Source organism: Hylobates moloch, unplaced genomic scaffold (genome assembly GCF_009828535.3).
Source record: "Hylobates moloch isolate HMO894 unplaced genomic scaffold, HMol_V3 SCAFFOLD_11, whole genome shotgun sequence".
NCBI classification, from domain to species: domain Eukaryota; kingdom Metazoa; phylum Chordata; class Mammalia; order Primates; family Hylobatidae; genus Hylobates; species Hylobates moloch.
Window position 1 is genome coordinate 81,281,775 of NW_026652286.1, and position 25,460 is coordinate 81,307,234.

General features: G+C 37.2%; 1 protein-coding gene across 1 annotated transcript in view; it reads left to right on the plus strand.

The window, feature by feature from the left end:
• The window catches only part of DDX10 (DEAD-box helicase 10), a 278,803-nt gene that overhangs the window by 33,961 nt on the left and 219,382 nt on the right, over nt 1–25,460 (plus strand). The window contains exons 10-13 of the mRNA XM_032167320.2: nt 5,677–5,775; nt 16,151–16,238; nt 20,115–20,203; nt 23,336–23,801. Of these exons, the coding sequence (XP_032023211.1) occupies nt 5,677–5,775; nt 16,151–16,238; nt 20,115–20,203; nt 23,336–23,801 (742 nt within the window). The remainder of the gene's footprint in view (nt 1–5,676; nt 5,776–16,150; nt 16,239–20,114; nt 20,204–23,335; nt 23,802–25,460) is intronic.

Here is a 25,460-nt window from a genome sequence, read left to right on the forward strand (position 1 = left end):
TGAAACAGGAAGAGGTGTGGGATCTCCACTATAGCTCCCTGGTTATTTTCTTGCCAAATTAGGGCATACTCTGGCCCAGGTTAACATAGGAGACTCTAAATAATGTGTGGCTTAGATGGACACTTGCATAGATGGACTATTTGTATACTCGATTACAAAGCCCACCAGAGAAACATACTTTCAGATCCATAAATTGTGAACAACCATGGTACATCCTATTAAAAGCCTCTCATAGGTGAGGACTCTCACCTAGCAAATACCATGTTTGTTTCACTGGAGATCTGTCATTAATATATTTTCTAGGAGATTTGACCATATCACTTTTATTGGGGTAGAGGGAGCACAGGGCATCCTCTTCCCTACCTCCCACCCCTGTACCACACAGAGAATGAATGGACTGTGGTTTAGCCTTTTGCTTCCCAAACTCAATAAATATTTGTATGAATAAACTCATTTAGCCCATAGAACAACTCATGAAAGAGGTTCTCGTATTAGGAAACTCTTTCTCAGAGACTTTGAGGTAGATTATGTCTACGATTTCTCAGTAAGTACCAGGCCTGGGATTTATGCTTAGGTCTTTCTGACTCTGGAACTCATTCTTGCCAGTGTGCCCTGATCCAGCTGTTTACATCTAATAGAGCAGCCCTGCAGCTCCCGTGCAGGGCTTCTAGAATGCATGAGAACCAGTTACTGGGAGAAGAAAGGTAGATGTCTTTAAATTTGTTGACATTTGTGGTCATGAAGACGAACTAAGACTATGTGCATTTTCTTTCTTTGGACTATGAGAGATAGACATCCTGTAATTGTTCCATCACTGCCTTTAGAAAGTCAGGAATTTTAGGTTCGAATTTGACTTTGTCACCTAATGACCATGTACCCTTGGACAAGTCTTTAACTTCTGTAAGTCTCAGTTTATTCTCTGGTAAAATGGGGTTAATTGTATCTAACTCTGTTATTTCCTGGAAGTATAATTTTAGGTAGTATCAGTACCACTTTGATTTGCAGTTTCTTTTTATTCTTAATCTGTTACAATTTAGCCTTTTTAAAAAAAATTCTTTCAGGGGACAAAGTTGATAGAATTTAATGATTTCTACCCTTTCTCTGTGAACCCCATAAATTGTTGTTCTTAATCAGTCCTAGAAGCTTTCCATGCAATATGTATTAGCCAGCTTGATTTCTCTCTAATTACTTATGGTGAACTTCATTTGTCACTGTTGGGCCTGACATGGTATACCTGTTTGTTATTTGAGATCTTAAGGTGCAGATGACTTTCTTTTCCCCAGAATATTTCCAAACCTGTTCTTTTTTCCTTTTTTAAATCTAGTGTAGAATCTTCAGACATTCTATAGTCAGAGATACCCTTTTTCCTGGAATAAGCTCTCCTTTGTACCATGTTGTGCAGGAGGAACAGAACAGTTGGACTCAGATCCCTTATGGCTGTCTTTCTGCATCTGCATAACAGACTGCACTGTTCTCCCCCAGTGACATGAAATCTTGGGGATGGTTGTCACAGGTAAGGCTGAGGTATAGGGAGAATAGAAGGAGATACAGGGCAGGAAAAAGAGAGGACTGTGCAATAGTTGAGTGTAACCAACAAATGTCTCCCTTTCTCCGCTTCTTGATTATTGTATTGTGAGCAGTGACTAGCATATCACTAGTCAGAGTTGTAGAGTTTTAGATCCTAAAGGGACATAAATCAGTCAATTGTATAATGTAGAAATAAGAAAATGTAGTAAATAGTGGTTTATTTTACCTAAAGTTATACAGCTAACAGCTGTACAACTAGACTAGACTAGAACCCAGTTCTTTTGACTCTAAATCTGGTGTTTTTTCTTTCTTCTTCTTCTTTTTGTTTTTTTGTGACTGAGTCTTTGTGACTCTGTCGCCCAGACTGGAGTGCAGTGGCGTGATCTCGGCTCACTGCAACCTCTGCCTCCCGGCTTCAAGTGATTCTCTTGTCTCAGCCTCCTGAGTAGCTGGAACTACAGGGTGTGCCACCACACTTGGCTAATTTTTGTACTTTTAGTAGAGATGGGGTTTTACCATGTTGGCCAGGCTGGTCTCAAACTCCTGACCTCAGGTGATCTACCTGCCTAGCATCCCAAAGTTCTGGGGTTACAGGTGTGAGCCACTGCGCCTGGCCAAGTTTGGAGACATCGTGTTGTACATGATAAATACAATTTATCAATTTGAAATAAATATGTTTTGAAAACAATTCTGTCTAAATAGAGTTTTAAAGTGTAGATCTTTTTTTTTTTTTTTTGAGTTGGAGTCTCACTCTGTCTCCAGGCTGGAGTGCAGTGGTGTGATCTCTGCTCCCTGCAACCTCTGCCTCCCAGGTGGAAACAATTCTCTTGCCTCAGCCTCTCCAGTAGCTGGGACTACAGGCGCGTGCCACCACTCCCAGCTAATTTTTGTATTTTTAGTGGAGATGGGTTTTCACCACGTTGGCCAGGATGGTCTCGATCTCTTGACCTCATTATCCACCTGCCTCGGCCTCCCAGAGTGCTGGGATTACAGGCATGAGCCACCGCGCTTGGCCTAAAGTCTAGATCTTTTGAAGAACATTTATTTCTTATATGTTTAGCCTTGGGCCTTGAATATTGCTTTTGAAATCTAAAAGCTCGCTCATGGGTAAATAGACTTTATTCTTGCAAGCGTTTTTTAAAAAAGTGAAATGTTCTTATGCCTTCTTTTAAAAAGTGCTTTTATTCTAGAATAAAAGCTTACTGGGAAACTTTTGGTATCAGCGTGTGGGAGATAACTTGTGGTTTATGTTTTAGGGAAAAGATGTGTATAATGTAAAATAGGTAAAATGGCCAATGAGCTTTTCAATGGGTGCTTGCCTTATGGATTTGACTTTGGGTATTTTCCATTGGGAGTCTTTTTCTTCTAAAATTCCACTGTTGCTATTTGTCTTAAACTTGTGTAGCCTTCTATATATATTCTGTTAGCTGTGGCTTTAAGAGGTTTGATCATGGGCCTTTTGTGACTTTAGTCCTGACCCATCCTCCCAGGTGCTCCCTGGGAATGAGTAGATGAGATGGACAGAGGTGTGACTAGCCTTATTATTCCTTTCTAGGAGTCAGTTGGAACAGGAGAGAACATTGAGTGAATGCCTTTTTGGTCTCCTAGGTTCTCTTACCTCTTTGCCACAGTTCTTGCCCTGTGTAGATTTGTGGGCCTGTTTATTTCATCTTGCCATCTCTGAACTTGAATATAGAGTATTAAAAGGATTGACTGTTGCCTAGCCCTCAGTCCACTGTTCTCCTCCTTCCTAATGTTTCCAAACAGAATAAGCCTTTCTACTTCTGAAGGTAATTCGCTTAACCTCAAGAGTCTGGTTGCCTCAAGGACATTTTGGAAGTGTGCTGCTTAGGAGTCAGCATTAACTGATTCCTGCCCTTTTTGGGCCTGTAATCTTTCTTTGGTGGAGTCTGGGAGTTTCAGAAGTTACGACATCTCTCCATTATCTTGTCTGCTCAGTGTGTCACCTCACTGCTTCATGTACTAGTAAATGCTGCCTTCATACATGGTTTGGTCCCATACTGCTTAGGGGTCTGCTTTAAATTCATAATTTTTTTAGTGAATGAAGATGAAGAACTTTGAGTCATATTAGTTTGTGTTAAAATACTATGAGGAAGGTATTTGGTACTAGTCTTTCAGTTCTAAAACAGATAATTGGTGAAAGTAGTAAATTGTATGTTCAGCCTCACTCTGTCCCCTCTGTTGACTAGAAAAAGCAAGTAGGTGTGAAGAAGATGAAAGTATCCACTGGACTCTCAAAGGGTGCCTTATCCCATGGAAAACTTGACTACCCCATCTATATCCCTTCCCCTAATGTCAGACTAATTCCTAATTATTCTTTAGGTCTCAGTTTAGATGTTGATTTCTCCAGGCAGTGCCACCTCTCAGTTTGTCAAAGCCAGTTTTTCCTTCCAGCATTTGATGATAAAATTCTACTTACATATTGGTGGTATTCAGTCTCTGTATGCAGAGACATTCTGGGAGCCTCTAAAAGCAGGCTCTGATGTACCTTTCTAGCAATCTTTCCTGCTGTTTGTGTACCCTGGCTTCAGTGGAATTTCTCTTTTTCATATTCACTCTTTCATACATTTTCCTTGTATTTTCTGGCTTCCACTCCCTTGTTCATGCCATTCTCCTCCTTTGTAGTACCTTATTCTCTTCACTCCTTTAGATGCTAATGACTTCTGGCTGCATGGATGGTTTAGTCCAATACTGCCTAGGGGGACAGCTTTAAACTTGTATTTCTTTTCCATCTTCAAGGCCCACCTGAAATTTCATTTCATATTCTATGACGTATTTTTGTTTTTCTCTGGCTAACCCCGAGTGGCCTCTTTTCCTTTCTGAGTTGGTGTTTATTGCCCATGGTTGTCCTTTAGCACCTACTTATTTACTGTTTTGTGACTGTTCTCTTGACTCTTTTGCTTGTATGTTTGTTTTTTCTAGTTAACAGGAACATTAGATCACTGGAGACAGGGATTTTCATCTTCTGTTTCTTTATGTTCTTTACAGTTTATGCCCACTCACCACAAAGTTTCTCAGTAAAAAGTTAATTTGCTTCTCACATTTTATAGTATGAATCCTGGTGAGAGTGCTTTGAGATTTTTTCTTTTGTTTATTTGAAATATTTCTCCAAGTATCCAGTTGTGTTCTCTGTTTTACTGCTTGTATGTAATGGCTAACATTAAGGTATTGGGAAAATCTGTGTGCAAGTAGCACAAGAAGCTTAGTAACTACAGGATGTCTTGTGGCCCATCTCAGTACAAATTTCTGAAGATGCAGCATGAAATAAGATTTTACTAGGTGAGGGAAGAGAAGTAACATGGATTGGAGGCAAGTGTTCTACTTTAACGATCTATTTCTTTCTTTCTTTCTTTTTATTTATTTATTTATTTATTTATTTTTTGAGATAGAATCTTGCTCTGTTGCCCAGGCTGGAGTGCAGTGGCATGATCTCAGCTCACTGCAACCTCCATCTCCTGGGTTCAAGCAATTCTCCTACCTCAGCTTCCCTAGTAGCTGGGATTACAGGCACCCGCCACCACGCCCGGCTAATTTTTGCATTTTTAGTAGAGATGGGGTTTCACCACGTTGGCCACGCTGATCTCAAACTCCTGACCTCGGGTTATCTACCCGCCTTGGCCTCCCAAAGTGCTGGAATTACATGCATGAGCCACTGCGCCCAGCCAAACAGATCTATTTCTTATAACTAATGCTTCAGAACAATTTTACTTCCAAGGTATAAATACAGTCCCCAGGAAGAGGAATTGATTTTTTTTAAAAAGTATATATTGGTTGCTGTATCTATTTAAAGATTAACTTTATTATGATCCTCTAGTGGCTTGAGTGAGAAATTGTCTCCTTGTTATATGGGTAGAGAGCTATTTAAGAAAATCTCTTTAATTGATTTCTTTCTTAGAATTTAGATCAGCTTCTGTGGAACAGCCTTAAAGTCACTAGGAATGATAACTAGTGATGAAAATGATATGAGGTGTTCAGAGCCCTAGTTTTCTGGTATCAGAGATTAAAAGCCAGTCTCTGACATTTAATGGTTAGATGAACTGGTTTCCATGTTTACTTATTCATCACACTGTTAAAATGTAAAATGCAGATTGCATTGATGTGTTAAAGATTTTGTTTCTTTTTGTTTAGGTACAAAGAGGATGGTGAAGCTTTATTAATTTTGCTTCCCTCAGAAAAAGCTATGGTGCAGCAGCTTCTTCAGAAGAAAGTACCTGTGAAAGAAATCAAGTAAGAGCTACTTGTTGTCTTTATGTTTTTAGGAAAATGAGGGCATGAAATTGTTTGCTTAATTATGTGCACCTAATTCGCTCCTTCCCCTAATTTACTCAACTGCCTGTTTTGACTTTTATAAAAAGGCTCTTTTTAGAACAGTTTTAGGTTCACAGGAAAATTGAGAGGAAGATAGAGTTCTCATATACCCCATTCCCCAAACATGCACAGTCTCTGCCATTATCAACATCCCCCACCAGAGTACATCTGCTACAATCGATGAACCTACGTTGATGTTTTTCACCAAAGTCCATAGTTTACACTAGGGTTCATTCTTGGTGGTATCCATTCTGTGTGCTTGCACAAATGTGGAATGATGCATATCTACCATTTTAATATCACATGGCATTTTCACTGCTCTAAACATCCTGTGCTCTGCCTATTTATTCCTCTCCCCTCCCCCGAACCTCTGACAACTACTGATCTTTTTACTGTCTCCATAGTTTTCTTTCCAGAATGTCATACATTATAGTTGGAATTATACAGTACCTAGCCTTTTCATATTGGCTTCTTTCACTTAGTAGTATGCATTTAAGGTTCCTCCATGTCTTTTCGTGGCTTCATAGTACATTTCCTTTTAGTACTGAATAACATTTCATTGTCTGGATGCAACAGTTTTTGTTCACCTACTGAAGGATATTTTTTTGTTTGTTTTCTTTTGACCTTGTTTATATAACCAACCATAGCCTGGTTATAAAAAGGACAGATTTGTGTTGATTTTATGCAAATAACCACATTGCCATAAAAGCTAGTAAGCTGTCTGAATTCTGAGGGGTCAGGGAGAATAAGGTGCTATATAAAGAATGCCATTTATAGGTTATTAAATAGAGGGTTAAAGATAGATCAAGAAGAGAAAAGATCTTTTCATTCCCTTAATAAAAATATGTAAAACCACATCAGTAATATTAAAACCAAAAAGCCACAATTAGATTCTTCTCAGCAGTTCCGTTAGTCCTACTTAAGTCTTACAACTAGTGGATGTTGGATTAACATTCAGCTTTCAAAGGTCTGAAGGACCTCTTAATTGCTTCCAAGTTTTGGTAGTTATTAGTAAAGCTGCTATAAACATCCATGTGAAGGTTTTTGTGTAGACATAAGTTTTCAACTACTTTGGATAAATGTTACCAAGGAGCTTGATTGCTGGGCCAGATGGTAAGAATATGTTTCATTTTGTAAGAAACTGCCAAACTGTCTTCCAAAGTGGCTACACTATTTTGAATTCCTGCCAGCAATCAATGAGAGTCCCTGTTGCTCCACATTCTTGCCAGCATTTGTAGATATTCTTTATCAAGGTGAGGAAATTATCCTCTATTCCTAGTTTACTGAGTTAAAAAAAAAAAAAAAGATCAGGAGTGGATATTGGATTTTGTTAAAAAAAAAAAAATTTTTTTTTAAATCTGATGAGATCATGCAATTTTTTTTTTTTCTTTTTTAGCCTGGTGATGTGATGGCGTACATTAAGATCTTTTTTTTTTTTTTTTTAAATGTTAAACCAGCCTTGCATTCCTGGGATAAATTTCACTTGGTTATGAGGTATAATTATTTTTATACCTTGTTGGATTCAATTTGCTAATATTTTGTTAGATTTATACCTAAATGTTTCATTTTTGGGAGTGCTAATAATGTAAATGGTATTGTTTTTAGTTTCAAATTCCACTTATTTATTGCTGGTAAATTGGTGTTCATAGTATTCCTTTTTTTTTGAGACAGAGTCTCGCTCTGTCGTTCAGGCTAGAGTGCAGTCTTGCAATCTTGGCTCACTGCAACCTCTACCTCCTGGGTTCAGGCAATTCTCATGCCTCAGCCTCCCAAGAAGCTAGAATTACAGGCATGTGCCACCATGCCTGGCTAAATTTTGTATTTTTAGTAGAGATGGGGTCTTGCCATGTTGGCCAGGCTGGTCTTGAACTCTTGGCCTCAAATAATCTGCCTGCCTTGGCCTCCCAAATTTGTTCATAGTAGTCTTTTTATCCTTTTGATGTCTGTGGGATTTGTAGTGATGTTACCTTTTCCATCTGTGATAAAAACAGGAAAGTGATTAACTTTTGTATATTAATCTTCGATCTTGTAGTCTTGCTATAATTGGTTATTAGTCTAGAAGTTTCTTTGTCCATTCTTTTCGATTTCCTACATAGATGGTCATGCGTCTGTGAACAAAGCCAGTTTTCTTTCTTTCCCAGTTGGTATGCCTTTTATTTCCTTTTCTTGTCTTATTGCATTAATTAGGACTTCTAGAATGATGTTGGACAGCAGTGGTGAGAGGGGACATCATTGCTTTTTTCCTGATCTTAGCAGGAGAGCTTCCAGTTTCTCACCATGAAGTATGATATTAGCAGTAGATTTTTTTGTATTTGTTGAGGACTTTTGCATCTATCATTATGAGTCATATTGGTCTGTAGTTTTTTCTTCCTTGTAGTAGCCTCACAGAATGAGTTAGGAAGTATTCCCTCTGACTCTGTCTTCTGAAAGAGATTATAGGAAATTGGTAATTCTTTCTTAAATGTTTGGTAGAATTTATGGGCGAGCCCATCTGGGCTTGTTGATTTCTGTTTTGGAAGGTTATGAATTATTGATTGAATTTCTTTAATAGATAGTAGCCTATTGAGAGTGTTTATTTCTTGTGAGAGTTTTGGCAGATTTTGTCATTCAAGGAATTGGTCATTCATCTAAGTTATCAAATATGTGGGCATAGAGATGTTCATAATCTTTTTATCCTTTTTATGTCCATGGGACTTGTAGTGATATTCCTCTTTCATTTCTAATAATAACTTGTGTCCTTTTGTTTTCTTAGTATGGTTATAGGATTATGACTTTTTTTAGTTGTTTATTCTTTTCAAGGAACAAGCTCTTGGTTTAATTTTTTCCCCCTTATTGATTTCCTGTTTTCAATTTCAGTCATTTCTACTCTAGTTTTTATTTCCTCTGCTTGCTTTTGATTTAATTTACCCCTTTTCTGTTTCCCAAGTTGGAACTGTAGATGATTGATTTTTAGGTACTTTCTAATACAGTCATATGTTGCTTAATGATGGTAATAATTTTGAGCAATGGATCATTAATTTTATCCTCGTATAAACATCATAGACTACATGAACCTAGATGGTATAGCTTACTACATACCTAGGCTATATGGTATAGCCTATTGCATTTAGGCTACAAACCTATACAGCATGAATACTGTACATGCTGTACACTGAATACTGTGGGCAGTTGAACACAATGGTAGGTATTTGTGTATCTAAGCATGTCTAAACATAGAAAAGGCACAGTAAAAATACAGTATAAAAGATAAAAAGCTACCTGCATAGGGCACTTACCACAGTGCTTGTAGGACTGGAAGTTGCTCTGGGTGTCAGTGAGTGGTGTGTGAATGTGAAGAGTTAGCACGTTACTGTATACAACTGTAGACTTGGTAAACGCTGTACACGTAGGCTACACTAAACTTTTTTTCTTCAGTAACTAACCTTAGCTTGCTGTAACTTTTTTTATTTTATAAATTTTTAGCTTCTTGATTCTTTTGGAATTACACTTAGCTTAAAACCTACATTATACAGCTACACAAAAATATTTTCTTTATATCCTTACTCTACAAGCTTTCTTTGGTTAAAAATATTTGTTTTCCCTTTAAACTTTTTTTTTTTTAAATGGAGCCTAGGCCTACAGAGGGTCAGGATCATTAATATCACTGTCTTTCATTTTCACATCGTCCCACTAGAAGGCCTTCAGGGGCAATAACAAGCGTGGAGCTGTCATCATTTATGATGACAATGCCTCCTTCTGCAGTACTTCCTGAAGTACCTGCCTGAGGGTGTTTTTATAAGTAGAAGGAAAATACTGTAAAATAAAAAGTATAGTGAATGAATCAGAATAGTTGTTTACCATTTTCAAGTATTATGTACCATACCTAATTGTAAGTGCCTAACTGGCAGTGCAGTGTGTTTGCCTACACCAGCATCACCATAAACACGAGTAATGTATTGCCCTATAGTGTTATGGTGGTGGCGACATCAGTAGGTGATAGAAATTTTTCAGCTTCACTAGCACACTGCAGCCTCAGTCTCCCAGGCTTAAGTGATCCTCCCGAGTAGCCTGTGCCACCATGCCTGGTTAATTTGTTTTATTGTTAGTAGAGACAAGTTCTCCCTATGTTGCTAAGGCAGATCTTGAACTCCTGAGCTCAAGCAGTTCTCCTGCTTTGGCCTCCCAAAGTGCTAGAATTATAGATGTGAGCCATTGCTCCTGGCCATCATTACAGTCTTATGAGACCACTGTTGTATATGCAGTCCATCACTGACTGACACATCATTATGTGGCCCATGACTGTATATGCATTCAGTGGTATAAATTTTCCTCTAAGTACTGCTTTTGTTGCATTCCACAAATTTTGCGAAGTTATTTTCATTTTTATTTAATTCAAGAGAAATTTTAAAATATTTTGATTTTGCTTTGACTTTTGTTATTTAGAGGTATGTTTAATCTCCATGTATTTTAGAATTTTCCAGTTACCTTTCTGCTATTTCTAATGTTATGTTATGTTATGTTATGTTATGTTATGTTATGTTATGTTATGTTATGTTATGTTATGTTATGTTATGTTATGTTATGTTATGTTATGACAGAGTCTTGATCTGTCGCCCAGGCTGTAGTGCAGTGGCACGATCTCGGCTCACTGCAACTTCCACCTCCTGGGTTCAAGCGATTCTCCTGCCTCAGCCTCCCGAGTAGCTGGGATTACAGACATGTGTCACCACGCCCGGCTAATTTTTGTATTTTTAGTAGAGATGGGGTTTTGCCATGTTGGCCAGGCTGGTTTTGAACTCCCGACCCCAGATGATCTGCCCTCCTGAGCCTCCCAAAGTATGGAGATTACAGATGTGAGCCATCGTGCCTGGTCTCGGTTATTTCTAGTTTAATTCTATTGTGGTCTGAAAGCAGATATTGTATGATTTATATTATTTTAATTTTGTTAAGATGTGTTTTATGGCCCAGAATGTTTTTTATTTTGGTGAATGTTCCATGTGAGCTTGAGAAGATGTGTATTATGTTGTTGGATAAAGTAGTCTCTAGATGTCTGTTGTATCCAGTTGATTGATGATATTGTTGAGTTCAACTATGTTCTTACTGACTTTCTGCCTGCTGAATTTGTCTATTCCTGATAGAAGGGTGTTGAAGTCTCAGTTATAACAGTGGATTTATCTTTCTGATTGCAATTCTATCAGTATCTGCCTCACATAGTTTGATGCTCTACTGTTAGGAGCCTATACATTAAGGATTGTTGCCTTTTTGGAGAATTGACTTCTTTATCATTATGTCATGCCGTTTATCCCTGATAAGTTTCTTGCTTGAAAGTCTGCTCTGTCTGACATTAGTATAGCTATTTTTGCTTTCTTTTGATTAGTGTTAGCATGATATATTTTTATCAAACCACTTTTATTAATTTATGTGTCTTTATATTGAAAGTTGGTTTATTGTATCCACTCTGACAACATCTCTTTTAATTGATGCATTTAGGCTATTGATGTTGAAAGTGATTATTGATATAGTTGGATGCATATCTAATGTATTCATTACTGTTGTTTGTTTGTTGCCCCTGTTATTCTTACTTTTGTCTCCTCTCTTTCTGCCTCTTGTGATTCTGAGCATTTTATGATTGTTTTCTCTCCTTAGCATACCAGTTTTTTTTTTCGTTTTCACTTTTTTTAGTCGTTGTTCTAATGTTTTTGCAATATACGTTTACAAGTAATCCAAGCCCATTTTGAAATAATGACATAATGCTACAGCACTTCACAGGTAGTGTGAGTACCTTATAATGTAATTCTGATTTCTCCCTTCTGTCCCTTATATCACTGATGTCATTCATTTCACTTATGTAAAGCATACATAAGCGTATATACATAAGAGATGTACATAAGCATACATAATTAAACATGCTGGGGCTATTAATTTAAAAAAAGTTAGATTAAGAATAAGAAAAATTTTATTTTACCATCATTTATTCCTTTGATGTGCTCTTCCTTTGTTACGAAGATCTGAGTTTCTGACTTAACGTTATTTTTTTCTCTCTAAAGAACTTTAAAACATATTTTGCAAGGCAATTCTACTGGCAATAAGTTTTGTCAATTTTTGTTTGTCTGAAGAAGTGTTTCTCTCTCACTTTTGAAGGATAATTTTGTGGGGTACAGAGTTCCAGTCTGGTGGTTTTTTCTCTCTCGACACTTTCAATATTTCATTCCACTCTCTCCTTGATTGCATGGTGTCTGAGAAATCAGGTGTAATTCCTGTCTTTGTTCTTCTATGGGTGAGGTGCCCCCCGCCCACTTCTTTCAGGATTAAAAAAATATTTAATTTTCTGTAGTTTGACAATGATAGACCTAGGTATAGTCTCAGTCTCTCTCTCTTTTTCCTTCTCTCTCTTTCTCTCTCTCCCTCTTACTTGGGGATTTATCCTGCTTGGAGCTTTCTGAGCTCTCGGATCTGTGGTTTGGTGTCTGACATTAATTTGGGGGAAATTCTGAGTCATTACTGTTTGAAGGATTGCTTCTGTTTCTCTTCTCTTTCTGATATTCTCATCATGTGTATGTTCACTTTTCGTAGTTGTTCCATAGTCCTTGAAGTTCTGTTGTGTTGTTTTCAGTCAGGTTTGGAGGTTTTTATCAAGTTCAGCGATTCTTTCCTCAGCTGTGTCCAATCTAGTAATAAACCCATCAAAGGTATTAGTAATTTCTTTTGCAGTTCTTTTTGTTCTCTCGCATTTCTTTTTGGTTCTTTCTTAGGATTTCCATCTTTCTGATTATGTTGGTCATCTGTGCATGCTGCCTGTTTTATCTATTAGAATCCTTAGCATATGAGTCACTGTTATTTTAAATTACATTTCTGGCCTAATACTTCCAACATTCCTTCCATGTCTGGTTATGATGCTTGCTCTGTCTCTTCAAATTATGTTTTTTGCTTTTAGTATGTCTTGTAATTTTTTTCATGATAGATATGATGTACCAGGTATTATAAAAGAACTGCTGTAAATAGGCCTTTAGTGATGTCAGTGCTGTGGTGGTAAGGTGTGAGGGGTGGGGGCTGTGGGGAAAGCATTCTTAAGACCTATAGTAGGTCTCAGTCTTTTAGTGAGCCTATGCCTCTGGACTGTGAACTTCTCAAATTCTTTTCAGTCTCTGCCTTCTCATCACCCCAACTTAAGTGGGAAAGGATGGCTAGAGTTGGGCATTTCCCTCCCCCCAGGTCAGTTAGGCTCAGATAAAACCTTAGGAGGCTTGGCTCTCATTAACAAGGCCCACCCTCAGGAGAAACTAGTTAAGAACAGAGTGCTCAGGCATATTTCAAAATGGTTCATTTTCCCCTTGTTTTGCTGAAAGCATGAGGGAATTTTTCTGATCTTTACTGTGAGAACTTGGTTGAGCTCCTGGGGTAAAACTCATGAGTGTGGGGCTACCCTATGAATGGGTCCTCCTGGAGTTTTTATTTCTCAGACTTGTCCACATCGAGGCTCCAGCAGGTTTTATCAATTACAGTTGAGGGTCTCTTACCCAGGCACTGGCTCCCCCAGTTGTTTCTGCTCATGACTCAGCTCAAGTAAGCGGTGATCCCTGTACTCACCTCTCTCTTTCCTGTGTTGGGGACTGTGGTTTGTCTTGCATCCTCCATCTTTTATCATGGATAAAAGAAGAGTTTTTGATTTTTTTTCCAGTCTGTTCAGCTTTTTACTTATTGTTATGATGGAGTGATGACTTCCAAGCTCCATCCATAGGGAACTGGATATCAGAAGTCTGACTCTCTTTTTTTTTTTTTTTTTCTTGGCAAGTAAAATTTTATTTATTTATTTATTTATTAATTATTATTATTATACTTTAGGTTTTAGGGTACATGTGCACAATGTGCAGGTTTGTTACATATGTATCCATGTGCCATGTTGATTTCCTGCACACATTAACTCGTCATTTAGCATTAGGTATATCTCCTAATGCTGTCCCTCCCCCCTCCCCCCACCCCACAACAGTCCCCAGAGTGTGATGTTCCTCTTCCTGTGTCCATGAGTTCTCATTGTTCAATTCCCACCTATGAGTGAGAACATGCGGTGTTTGGTTTTTTGTCCTTGCGATAGTTTACTGAGAATGATGTTTTCCAGTTTCATCCATGTCCCTACAAAGGACACGAACTCATCATTTTTTATGGCTGCATAGTATTCCATGGTGTGTATGTGCCACATTTTCTTAATCCAGTCTATTGTTGTTGGACATTTGGGTTGGTTCCAACTCTTTGCTATTGTGAATAGTGCCGCAATAAACATACGTGTGCATGTGTCTTTATAGCAGCATGATTTATAGTCCTTTGGGTATATACCCAGTAATGGGATGGCTGGGTCAAATGGTATTTCTAGTTCTAGATCCCTGAGGAATCGCTACACTAACTTCTGGGAAAACTGGCTAGCCATATGTAGAAAGCTGAAACTGGATCCCTTCCTTACACCTTATACAAAAATTAATTCAAGATGGATTAAAGACTTAAATGTTAGACCTAAAACCATTAAAATCCTACAAGAAAACCTAGGCAATACCATTCAGGACATAGGCGTGGGCAAAGACTTCATGTCTAAAACACCAAAAGCAATGGCAACAAAAGCCAAAATTGACAAATGGGATCTAATTAAACTAAAGAGCTTCTGCACAGCAAAAGAAACTACCATCAGAGTGAACAGGCAACCTACAGAATGGGAGAAAATTTTTGCAACCTACTCATCTGACAAAGGGCTAATATCCAGAATCTACAATGAACTCAAACAAATTTACAAGAAAAAAAAAAACAACCCCATCAAAAAGTGGGCAAAGGACATGAACAGACACTTCTCAAAAGAAGACATTTATGCAGCCAAAAAACACATGAAGAAATGCTCATCATCACTGGCCATCAGAGAAATGCAAATCAAAACCACAGTGAGATACCATCTCACACCAGTTAGAATGGCCATCATTAAAAAATCAGGAAGTCTGACTCTCTTTTTTAAAGTCTTAAACAGCCTTTTCTGAAGACTATTAGTGGAGAACATGAGATGGAGAACTTGTTAATTTCAGGAAGCACTGATGATTGAAAGAATTAAATCTCTTGGATGGAATTACTTTTGGGGTTGTCTATCCATTTCAAAGAGTTGTGCTCTCCTGTCACTAAGGATGTGTACATTCAGCATCAGTGGAATCCATCAGAATCTTACTTGTATTGGGGCTGTTGAAACACTGTGGCTTGATTTGCCTAAAAATAATTTGGAGAGTGGTTAGATTCGGGGAGGAGGGTTGAGGATGTAGAAGAGACAAAGTTGGCTGTGACTTGGTAATTGTTGAGGCTAAGTGAAAGTCTCTACCTTTTCTTTTGTAGATTTTGAAATTTTTTATAATAAAAATAAGTAAAAACAATTTCACCTGCCACCACCTATCACCATCCTGGCTTTGCAGAAACAATGTGGTTCAGCCTAAAATCAGGGAAACAATGAGGTCTCTTTTGTGAAGCCTATACCTCTGTACAATTTTTTTTTTTCTTTTCGTGTAGCTTATCTGGGCAGATTTAGATAACATCTCTGTTATAGTATGCCTAATTTCTAAATAAGGAAATCACTGCAGTCTTTGGCTACTTGTTTATTACTTGAAATTGATTTTATGATGTTTGACTGAAACAGAAACATTTATAAAAATGACATTAGGGCTAGGCATGGTGGCTCACACCTGTAACTCAGCACTTTGGGAATCCAAGGCAGAAGGATTGCTTGAGGCCAGGAGTTCCAGACCAGCCTAGGCAAAACAGCGAGACCCTGTCTCTGCAAAAGAAAAAACAAACAAACAGACTAGCTGGGCATGTTGGTGCAAGCCTGTAGTCCTAGGTACTTGAGAAGCTGAGATGGGGGAGGGTCACTTGAGTCCAGGAGTTCAAGGTTACAGTGAGCTATGATTGCACCACTATACTCCAGCCTCACTGAGGGAGCAGGGTGAGACCTCTTAAAAAAAATTAGATTTCATTTATTCCATTTCATAGAGAATGGATCTCTCATGGGAGACTACTCTCTATCTGTTAAGTAGCCAATGCTAACTGTGTTGTTAATCCAAGTATCTCACTCAGCATGGGATGTTTGGAGAAAGTGTCTGACGTGTCATTTCTTTTCTCCTCTGTTATTCGTAGTAGGTAAGAGTGTCAAACTTTAATTTCCGTCTAATCTGATTCATAGATGAGAAATAGTTATACATTTAAAAATACTGAGAAAAATAGGAAAATGCTGCTTACTATATTTTTAGTCTCCAAATTTGAGATATCTTATTTTAACCTTTATCTTTTTGTTACCAAGGATCAATCCAGAAAAACTTATAGATGTCCAGAAAAAATTGGAATCTTTTTTAGCTCAAGATCAAGATTTAAAAGAAAGAGCTCAAAGGGTAAGTCATTTTTCAATTGGATACTTTCATCGACTGGAAAAACAGTAAAGTTTATCCTTTTCTGCTACTTCTAGGTTGCCTGTTGATGCTTCAGATATTCAAGCAGTGTAATTTGCTGACAGATAAGTCTAGCTTATTTATTTATTTATTTTTTTTGAGTTGGAGTCTCACTCTGTAGCCCTAGCTGGAGTGCAGTGGCACGATCTCAGCTCGCTACAACCTCTGCCTCCCAGGCTCAAGTGATTCTTGTGCCTCAGCCTCCTGAGTAGCTGGGACTACAGGTGTGCGCCACTACCACACCTGGCTAATTTTTTTGTATTGTAGTAGAGACAGGGTTTCTCCATGTTGCCCAGAGTGGTCTCGAACTCCTGAGCTCAGGTGATCCGCCCACCTCGGCCTCCCAAAGTGCTGGGATTACAGGCGTGAGCCACTACGCCTGGCCAGTCTAGCTTATTCTTTAAAATTTTGAAAAATATTTTTTATATATAGATTGGGAAAATCATCTTAAGTTTTGTCAAAGACATATGGAAAATCTTCTCAAACGTGATTTTTTGGATGCACAGTGGCCTGATTTCTAATACTTGATAACATTATTAAGTTTTTATTTCTTTTGTAAAATTGCTATAACTCCTGATTGTACTTTCTTGACTGTGAGATTAATATCTTCCTACATTAGATTAAATTTCTAGAAAGCATAGAACTGTAGCCAAATTATCTTTAGAAATGAGATTTTAACTTATGTTTATGACTTAATGTTCCCCAATTACTTTTCTGGACTTAAAGATCGTGATTAGCAAAAAGATCTTGATTAGCAAATACATAAAGAAGTCAATATTTAGTTTTATTTTTCTTAATTGATATATTTCTGGTATGTAACATGTTTTGAAACAAATATACATTGTGTAATTGCTAAATGAAGCTAACTAGCATAGGTATTACCTCACATACTTGTGGTGAGAAATCTATTTTAGTTAAACCTTTTTTTTTGTTTTTAAATTTTTTAGAATATTCCACAATAGATCCTTCGGTAAAAGAAGATGTGAAATTATTTTTCATTATGCTTTCCAATCTATCTAATCTTTGAATTAACAGATATTTGAGTTCCTATCATTTTCACCTGTCCTTTACTGCCATTTATTGCATTTACAAGATCTTTGCATGTCCCATAGCATATCAACAATGAGCCAGAGAGTAGGGATTCAGAGGTTGGATTCTATTTCAGCAGATAGATGAGGTGGGACGAAGAAAATAAAGAAGAGTTATAGAAAGGTCACCCTAAGTTGATAGGGTAGCCTGAGCAGAAAAACATTCAATAGTTAGGCTTTTATGTGATGGTTTTGGAACTGTTATTCCTGGCAAAGAAGTACGTTTTTCTGTTTGTTTGTTTGTTTTTGATTTGGAGTTTCGCTTTTATTGCCCAGGCTGGAGTGCAATGGCGTGATCTCGGCTCATTGCAACCTCCGCCTCCCGGGTTCAGGTGATTCTCCTGCCTCAGCCTCCTGAGTAGCTGGGATTACAGGCATGTGCCACCATGCCCGGCTAATTTTTTGCATTTTTAGTAGAGATAGGGTTTCACCATGTTGGCCAGGCTGGTCTCAAAACTCCTGGCCTCAAGTGATCCTCTTGCCTCGGCCTCCCAAAGTGCTGGTATTACAAGCATGAGCCACTATGCCCAGCCAGAAGTAAGTTTTATTTAAAGAAGAGATCTTAAATTTTTTGCTAACTTATTTTATATTTTAGCAAATTATCATTGGTGTGTTTAGAATAACATTAATGATGAGGCTAAAATTTAAGTGCTTACTGTGTGCCAGGTAATTAGTTATGACAAAACTGTTTTACATGTATTGTTACCTAATATTCCTGACAAGCAGTGAGGTAGGTGGTATTGATTTGACTGTACAAATGGGTAAATGCTAGCTTGAAAATTTAAAAATGTCTAGGATGGCTGGGTGCGGTGGCTCATGCCTATAATCCCAGCACTTTGGGAGGCTGAGGTGGGTGGGTCACTTGAGGCTAGGAGTTTGAGACCAACCAGGCCAACAGAGTGAAACCCTGTCTCTACTAAAAACAATGACAAAAAAATTAGCTGGGTGTGGTGGTGCACGCCTGTAATCCCAGCTACTTGGGTGGCTGAGGCATGAGAATTGCTTGAACCCTGGAAGCAGAGGTTATAGTGAGTCGAGATTGTGCCATTGCACTGCAGCCTGGCCTACAGAATGAGGCTCTGTCTCAAAAAAGAAAAAAAAAAAAATTGCCTAGGGTAACATAGTTATTAAGTGGAAGACCTGAGACTGAAATCCAGGTCTAGCTTTCTTGAGACCTACTGTGTTATATCAGGAGAAAATAATTCCAAAATATGAGAGCATCAAATGGTAAGCTATACCAAGTTGGACTTCTATAAGCTCACTTTACCTGAGAACCTTTTCATTAAAGGATCTTTGAACAAATTGTTAATATTCATTTTTCTTAAAAATTTTGGGCAAGCAAACATGTACATGTTTTTTTCTAGCAAACATCCTTCAAACTTGCAGTTAAAATCTAGGAGCTTTGGAAGTAGCACACACATTTAAAAATATTAGATTAATTTTGGTAAGTCATGACTTACTGCATGCCTAGGAGGTCATTCAGTTATCTATCAGAAAATATGAAACATTGGAAAGATGTTGTTTCACTGGTTTGTGCATACGACAGATGAGCCTTCCAGAACACTGATTATAGAAAAGCATGTTGAAATAAATGATGTGATTTATTGGTTGTCACGCATGGTTTGGCAGAATGGCTAACTGTGTTGCCAGCAGCAGCAAGCTATCTGGTTTCATAGAAGTGATTTTCTAGGTTTTGATTATAATCTGGATAGAACAAAAGTGATAAGCAGCTGAGATGATTGCTTGTGGATGATTGTAGGGGAAAAAATTATTTTGAAACTGGTGCCATTCATTGTTTTTTATGCCTATGGAGACAGAAAATGGTTTGGAGATTAGTTGGGTAGAAAGGATTAGTGTAAAGCTAGATAAAATGTGAAGTTTAGGAAGTATGCAAACAGGAACTAAATATACTTTACGAAAGTCAACTTAAAAATAAAAAATTACCTAGATGTGTTTTGTTACCTGTTTATTTGACAAACTGTTAAAGGATCAGGACCCTGTTTACATTCTGGCTTGTGTAACTCTAGTATGAAGATGGTTTTTTTGTTTTTTTTTTTCTAACAGAAACAAAATATTCCAAGTTAATGATGAATTACTTGAAATCATAAAAAGGAAAAGCTTTAGCAATAAAGTTTTTCCTGAAATGGTTTTATTAAATCTCAATATGTAAAATTTTATTTAATTGAAAAACTTATCTTTTGACACAATAATACAAAATATTATCAATACCTAGCATCTATTGTTACTATATTCCAGAAGATATGCTAGGTATCTACATGCATTCTTCCAATTTTATTCTCATAACACTCTACGTAGAAGGTAATGTATCCCTTTTTTGATAGATGAGGATACTGACATGTAGAGAAACAAGAAATTTGCTCAGTGAGTAAGAGTTTAAGCTCTGAATAGATTCCAAATCTATGTTATTCCAAAGCCTATGTTTTCCCCATGGTGTACCTTATTGTAATGGAATTATACTAACTTTTAGAGTAGCCTTTTGGAAAGAAGATATTCTGGGTTAGGTTGGCTTGAAACCAAATGCAAAGTTTTTTTCTAATATTACAGTTCTAAAAGGTAGGTTTTCATGTGTGCGTGGAATGGAGATATACTGAACTATTTTGTGGTTTTTCAGTGCTATTGAATTTATCCCATTGGCTAATTTTCTTATATTTTGGTCTAAACTCATTTTTAATTTCAATTATATTGTACTTTTCAACCTCTTAATTTACAGTGTTTCATCTCCTATATACGATCTGTGTATCTGATGAAGGATAAAGAAGTATTTGATGTGAGCAAGTTACCTATACCTGAATATGCCCTGTAAGTATTCATAATATAGTTGTAATAGTGAATCCTCAAAGTTAGAGGGAATTAATTAATTAATTTAGAGATGGGGTCTTGCTATGTTGCCCAGGCTGGTCTCAAACTCTTGTGCTCAGGCAGTCCACCTACCTCAACTTCCTGAAGTGTTAAAATTACAGGCGTAAGCCACCACACGGCCAGAGAGAATTTGAAACCTGGTTCTCTGAGATTCTTAGTTTAAACCACTCTGCCTTATGTTAAAAGAATCTGTTTGTTAAAGATTCTCAGTGGAAAAGATGAAATCAACTTGGCAGAAAATTAGTTCAGTGTTCAGTTCTTGTTATCAGGGAGCAGTTTGTTATTTGTAAGTATAAATTCCTTAAAGTGACATTGGCCGTTTCCTGTAGTTTGATCTTAAAGGAGATGGAGAGCAACCAGTAAGCATTCTTTGAAGTCTTTAAGTGTATATAGTTTTCTCGTTCTCTGAAACTCTTGCCTGGATTACCATAGACATTTTATGCTTTGGGTGTGAGTCTCTTTGCTGATTCTTCTTATGTTAGGTTGTTTTCCTCTATTACTTACTGCCCGAATATTCCTCCTGTCTTGGTGTTTCTTACAGGTACTCATAGTTACTATGGCAAGATGCCCCTTTTTAGTAACTGAGGTTACTATTGTATGAAACAGAATGGCTGGTTTTGTTTTGACTTAGTATTTGAGGGATTTTTTTGGGGGAGGAGACAGGGTCTTACTCTGTCACCCAGGCCATAGTGCAGTGGTGTGATCATGGCTCACTGCATCCTTGACCTCCCAGGCTTAGGTGATCCTCCCATCTCAGCCTCCTGAGGAGCTGGGACTACAGGTGCATGCTACCATGCCTGGCTAGTTTTTTTGTATTTTTTGTAGAGACAGGGTTTCGCCATGTTGCCCAGGCTGGTTTCAAACTCCTGGGCTCAAGTGATCCCCCCGCCTCAGCCTTCCAAAGTGCTGGCATTACAGGTGTGAGCCACTGCGCCTGGCCGGGTTTTTTTTTTTTAAAACCTTTTGACCTATAAAGGAGGAATGTTTATTCTTCAGTCAGCTCCTACCTGTGGGAGAGGTAAAAACATTGGCACAATCTTATAGAAGCACCTTTGAGATAATCATACTTTGAATATCAGCATGAAATTTCCCAGACTATGGTGAAATATGTGATTACAAGGCAAGGTCTGTATGTTTGGCTTGCTCTTAGGAGTTTGAGTGCCTTTACCTTTAAACTGAGTCTGACTACAACATATATCTGAGTGAGCTGCTGTTTTCTATTCTTTGTTAGATTGTATGTTTACTGTAACAGATAACATGTCAATTATTACATTTTTGAACCTTTTAAATTGCTTTATAGCAGTGTAGGGCTGCTGACTTTCCATTTAAGTGGTAGATGGAAAGCCACGTGCCATGGATAACATGTTGTTGTTTGCTCATATGTTTATATACCACTTCCTAGTTTTATTATTTCTGAATATGATCCATGGCTTAGGTTGTTAGCTGACTTTTGGCTCCCTGTGGATTTTTATCATAGTTTTCTGATTTGACCTACCTTGGATATTAGCAGATAGGAAAGGCACAGGTCTTTAACACTGTAGGCCATATTTAGGAGACCATTTGTTGCAATAGATTCCAGTAAATTTTATCTATTGGTAGTTGATGACTTTTGCTTTTTGTGATGCTTAGGGAAGGCAGAAAATTAACTTTGAGAACAGATTTTAGTATAGTTGAATTTGATATTTTAATTTTTTTAGATATTTAGCTGTGTTGTTTCCTTGAGGTATATAATTTCCTTTAGAAGCCTTTGATACCTAAAGCAGTGCTATGTTTGTAAGATATGTTAAAGGTTTTAAAATTTTACTAAAGAAACATGTTTTGAATACCTAATATGTGCAGGTCATTGTACTAGATGTTAAATTGTAGGTGTGTAAGATGTACTGCTACCTTCAAGAAACTCAGTTTTGGTAGCTGAGAGAGACATAAAAATGTAAGTGCAATACACTGAGTGAAATTCTCTGGATGAGTTTGTGATCCTAACCCTAACAGTGGTGATGGTGATGACATCAAGTTCTCATTAGTTGCCTATATGCCAGGCACTAGTTTTAACCACATTACATCTGTCAACTAATTTATTCTTACAACAACCCTGTGAGGTAGGTACTCTTAGGATCCCGTTTTGCAAATGAGAAAGCTCCGGTATGGAAAGATTAAATCATATTCGTAAGATCTCACAGCTAGTAAGTGGCAGCCAGACTTTGAACCCCAGCAGTCTTATTTCTGAATCCATGCTTGTCAGCATTACATCTCTCAGTTTCTTTGAACCACGTCAGATAGGAAAAGAGCAGTGGGTCCATGTTATGATGTTACTGTTTATTCAGAGCAATCCTTGATAAAATCTAAAATTTTATTTTCTGTCGATCAGTGAGAACTTAATGAAGCTATTAGCTTTGATCCAAGCTGGGAAAGACATGATAATAAATTGAATGTTGATCATTGATGGAGAAAACAATATTTTTTAATTTCTTTTTTTGGTGTTTGGTTTATAAAATCCATTTTTATAGCAATGATTGTGCCATATTCTCTTTCAGGAAGGCAGATGGGGACCACATTCCAGTTCTTTCTCTGTAGAGAACTGTTTTGTCCTTTCATGGTCATGTCTTCTCTGGTTTATTTAGCACTTAACATTTTATGAGGTACTCTCATGTACCTCATGAGAGGGCTAGGATCCTCTTCACCTTAATTTTTGTATATAATGCTAAGTAAGGGTCAAGATACACTTATAACATGTTATCCCCATGTTATAAGGAAGCTGAAGCTGAGAGAGTTGAATTGGAAATTGGCAGGTCCAGTACTTGAGCTGTTATCTTTTTTCTGGTCCAGTGCTCTTTATCTTATTCCATGTTACCCTCTTAAAGAAAAAACAGTGTCTAAAATGTTTTCTGACAGGTGTTGAGTGTATTTTGCCTTACTTTTTGGATCAACTAACCTGTTAGTATTGAGTTTTATCTCACAGGAACATTTTCTTTAAAAAAGCTCTAGGAATCTCTGCTCTTGAGAAACTCTTCTATGACACCTATAAACATATCATCAGTGTTGAGATGACTGTTTTCACATTTTCCCATATTTAAGGTCTCTTGGTCTTGCTGTGGCACCACGCATAAGATTTCTTCAGAAAATGCAGAAACAACCCACCAAAGAATTGGTAATGAGCCAAGCCGATAAAGTAATTGAGCCAAGGGCTCCCTCCCTCACCAATGACGAAGTGGAAGAATTTAGAGCCTACTTCAATGAGAAAATGTCCATCCTTCAAAAAGGTGGAAAAAGACTCAAAGGGACAGAGCACAGACAGGATAATGATACTGGTGACGAAGAACAGGAAGAAGAGGAAGACGATGAAGAAGAAATGGAAGAGAAACTGGCAAAAGCAAAAGGATCTCAAGCTCCATCTCTTCCTAACACCAGTGAGGCACAGAAGATCAAGGAAGTTCCTACACAGTTCCTGGACAGAGATGAGGAGGAAGAAGACGCTGATTTCTTGAAGGTGAAGCGGCACAATGTGTTTGGATTGGACCTTAAAGAGGAGAAAACATTACAGGTAAGTTTACTCCCAGTGGAGGGTCTTCTATTACATTGTCTTACTATGTGCTTATTGTTGCCTTCTGGGGACTGAGGGAAAGTGAAAACCAAGAGAAACTTAGACTGGGTTTCTTTGAAATGAACTCTTCCTCCTTTCCCCCATACTTAAACACAGAATAAGTGCCAATGAATTTTCATATTTTTCATAACTTTGGGAGCTCTAAGAGGTTAACAACTTTAATCTTATTTACTGGTTTTCTGATGCTGTTTTAAAAGTTGCCAAAGTCCTGATTATGTCTCAAAGGAAGGCGATGAAGTTTCTTGGTTTATGGCATGAGGATCCTTCGTTAAAATTCTTAAGATACTGCTTTCTGATTGATTAAATTATAAGGAACAGTTGTAATTATTTAAATATAAGTTTTACTCTTAATGCGACATTTGTTTATGGGAACCAAGCCAGTATCTTAAATATAAATTGAACAGTTCTTTTTTAAAGGTTACTTATGAATGTTTATGAAAAGTTTTCATGTAAATCCTTTGTTTCTCTGTAGCCATCTTCTAGGAGGAACAAAAGAAATAATCCATTTAGATAAAGCACTTGTTTTCTAGGATGCTTTTGTAGGTGCACAGTAAATGTGTTTCCCCTTCTCCCTTATTCCCCTTCCTACTTTCTATGCCTTTATTCTTGATCATCTTTTTAAAAGGGAATTGAATTAAAAATGAAGCTTGATTCTTACTCTTTATACAATGTTGAATAAAATTTCAAGACTCACAGTAGGAAATACATAATAGATTTTGACTGTGAAACTTAGAAGAGTTTTTCTTTAAGTAACTAAAAATTAAAAAAAAAACCTAGAAAGTGTACTTATTGAACACTTAATATGTGTTATGTGTTAGTCATTTTCTGAACATTATTTCATTTAGTGCTTGAAATAAAGGTCATTACTACTATCTCATTATACAGGTGACGGAAAAAAAAAACTGTGGCACAGAAGCAATATAGTACTGTAGTGAGGCACTCAAGTAGTAAATGGCAAAGCTGGAATTTGAACATAGGTATTTTGACTTTAATATTTATGCTCTTGTCCAATAATCCTATACTGTCTCATCCTGCTTCAAATTAGATCATTTTAAGTCTGTAGTTAAGACTCATTTTATCAGCGAAGTAAATACAAGAAGTTAGATTTTAATTTTAAATAATTTAGCCACTGTATTAACTATTATGTATATCACTTTCTAAGAATCATGAACATAACCAAAGCATCAAATTAAGATGAGAAGGAATGATATAGTTTTATAATACCATGAATTGTTCACGTAAGTAGGACATGTGTCTAAGTACTAATAGCTCATCTGGCATTTGAAAAATGTATATAGCAAAACAACTTATTAAACTTTAAAAAAAGTTTTACTGTATGTCAGTTATATAAATCAACCTAACTCTTTAATGTATACAATTTGAGTTTTGGCAAATGTATGGTGTTGTGTAATTACCACAATTAAGAATAGAACAGCATCATCACCCCAAAACATTTCTTATTCCCTTTGCAATTACTTTACCCTTCACTCAACCTGTGCAACCACTGATCTGATTTCTACCCCTGTAGTGTTGCATTTTTCAGAATGATATATAAATAGGATAATACAGTATTTAGCCTTTTGTGTCTATCTTCTTTCA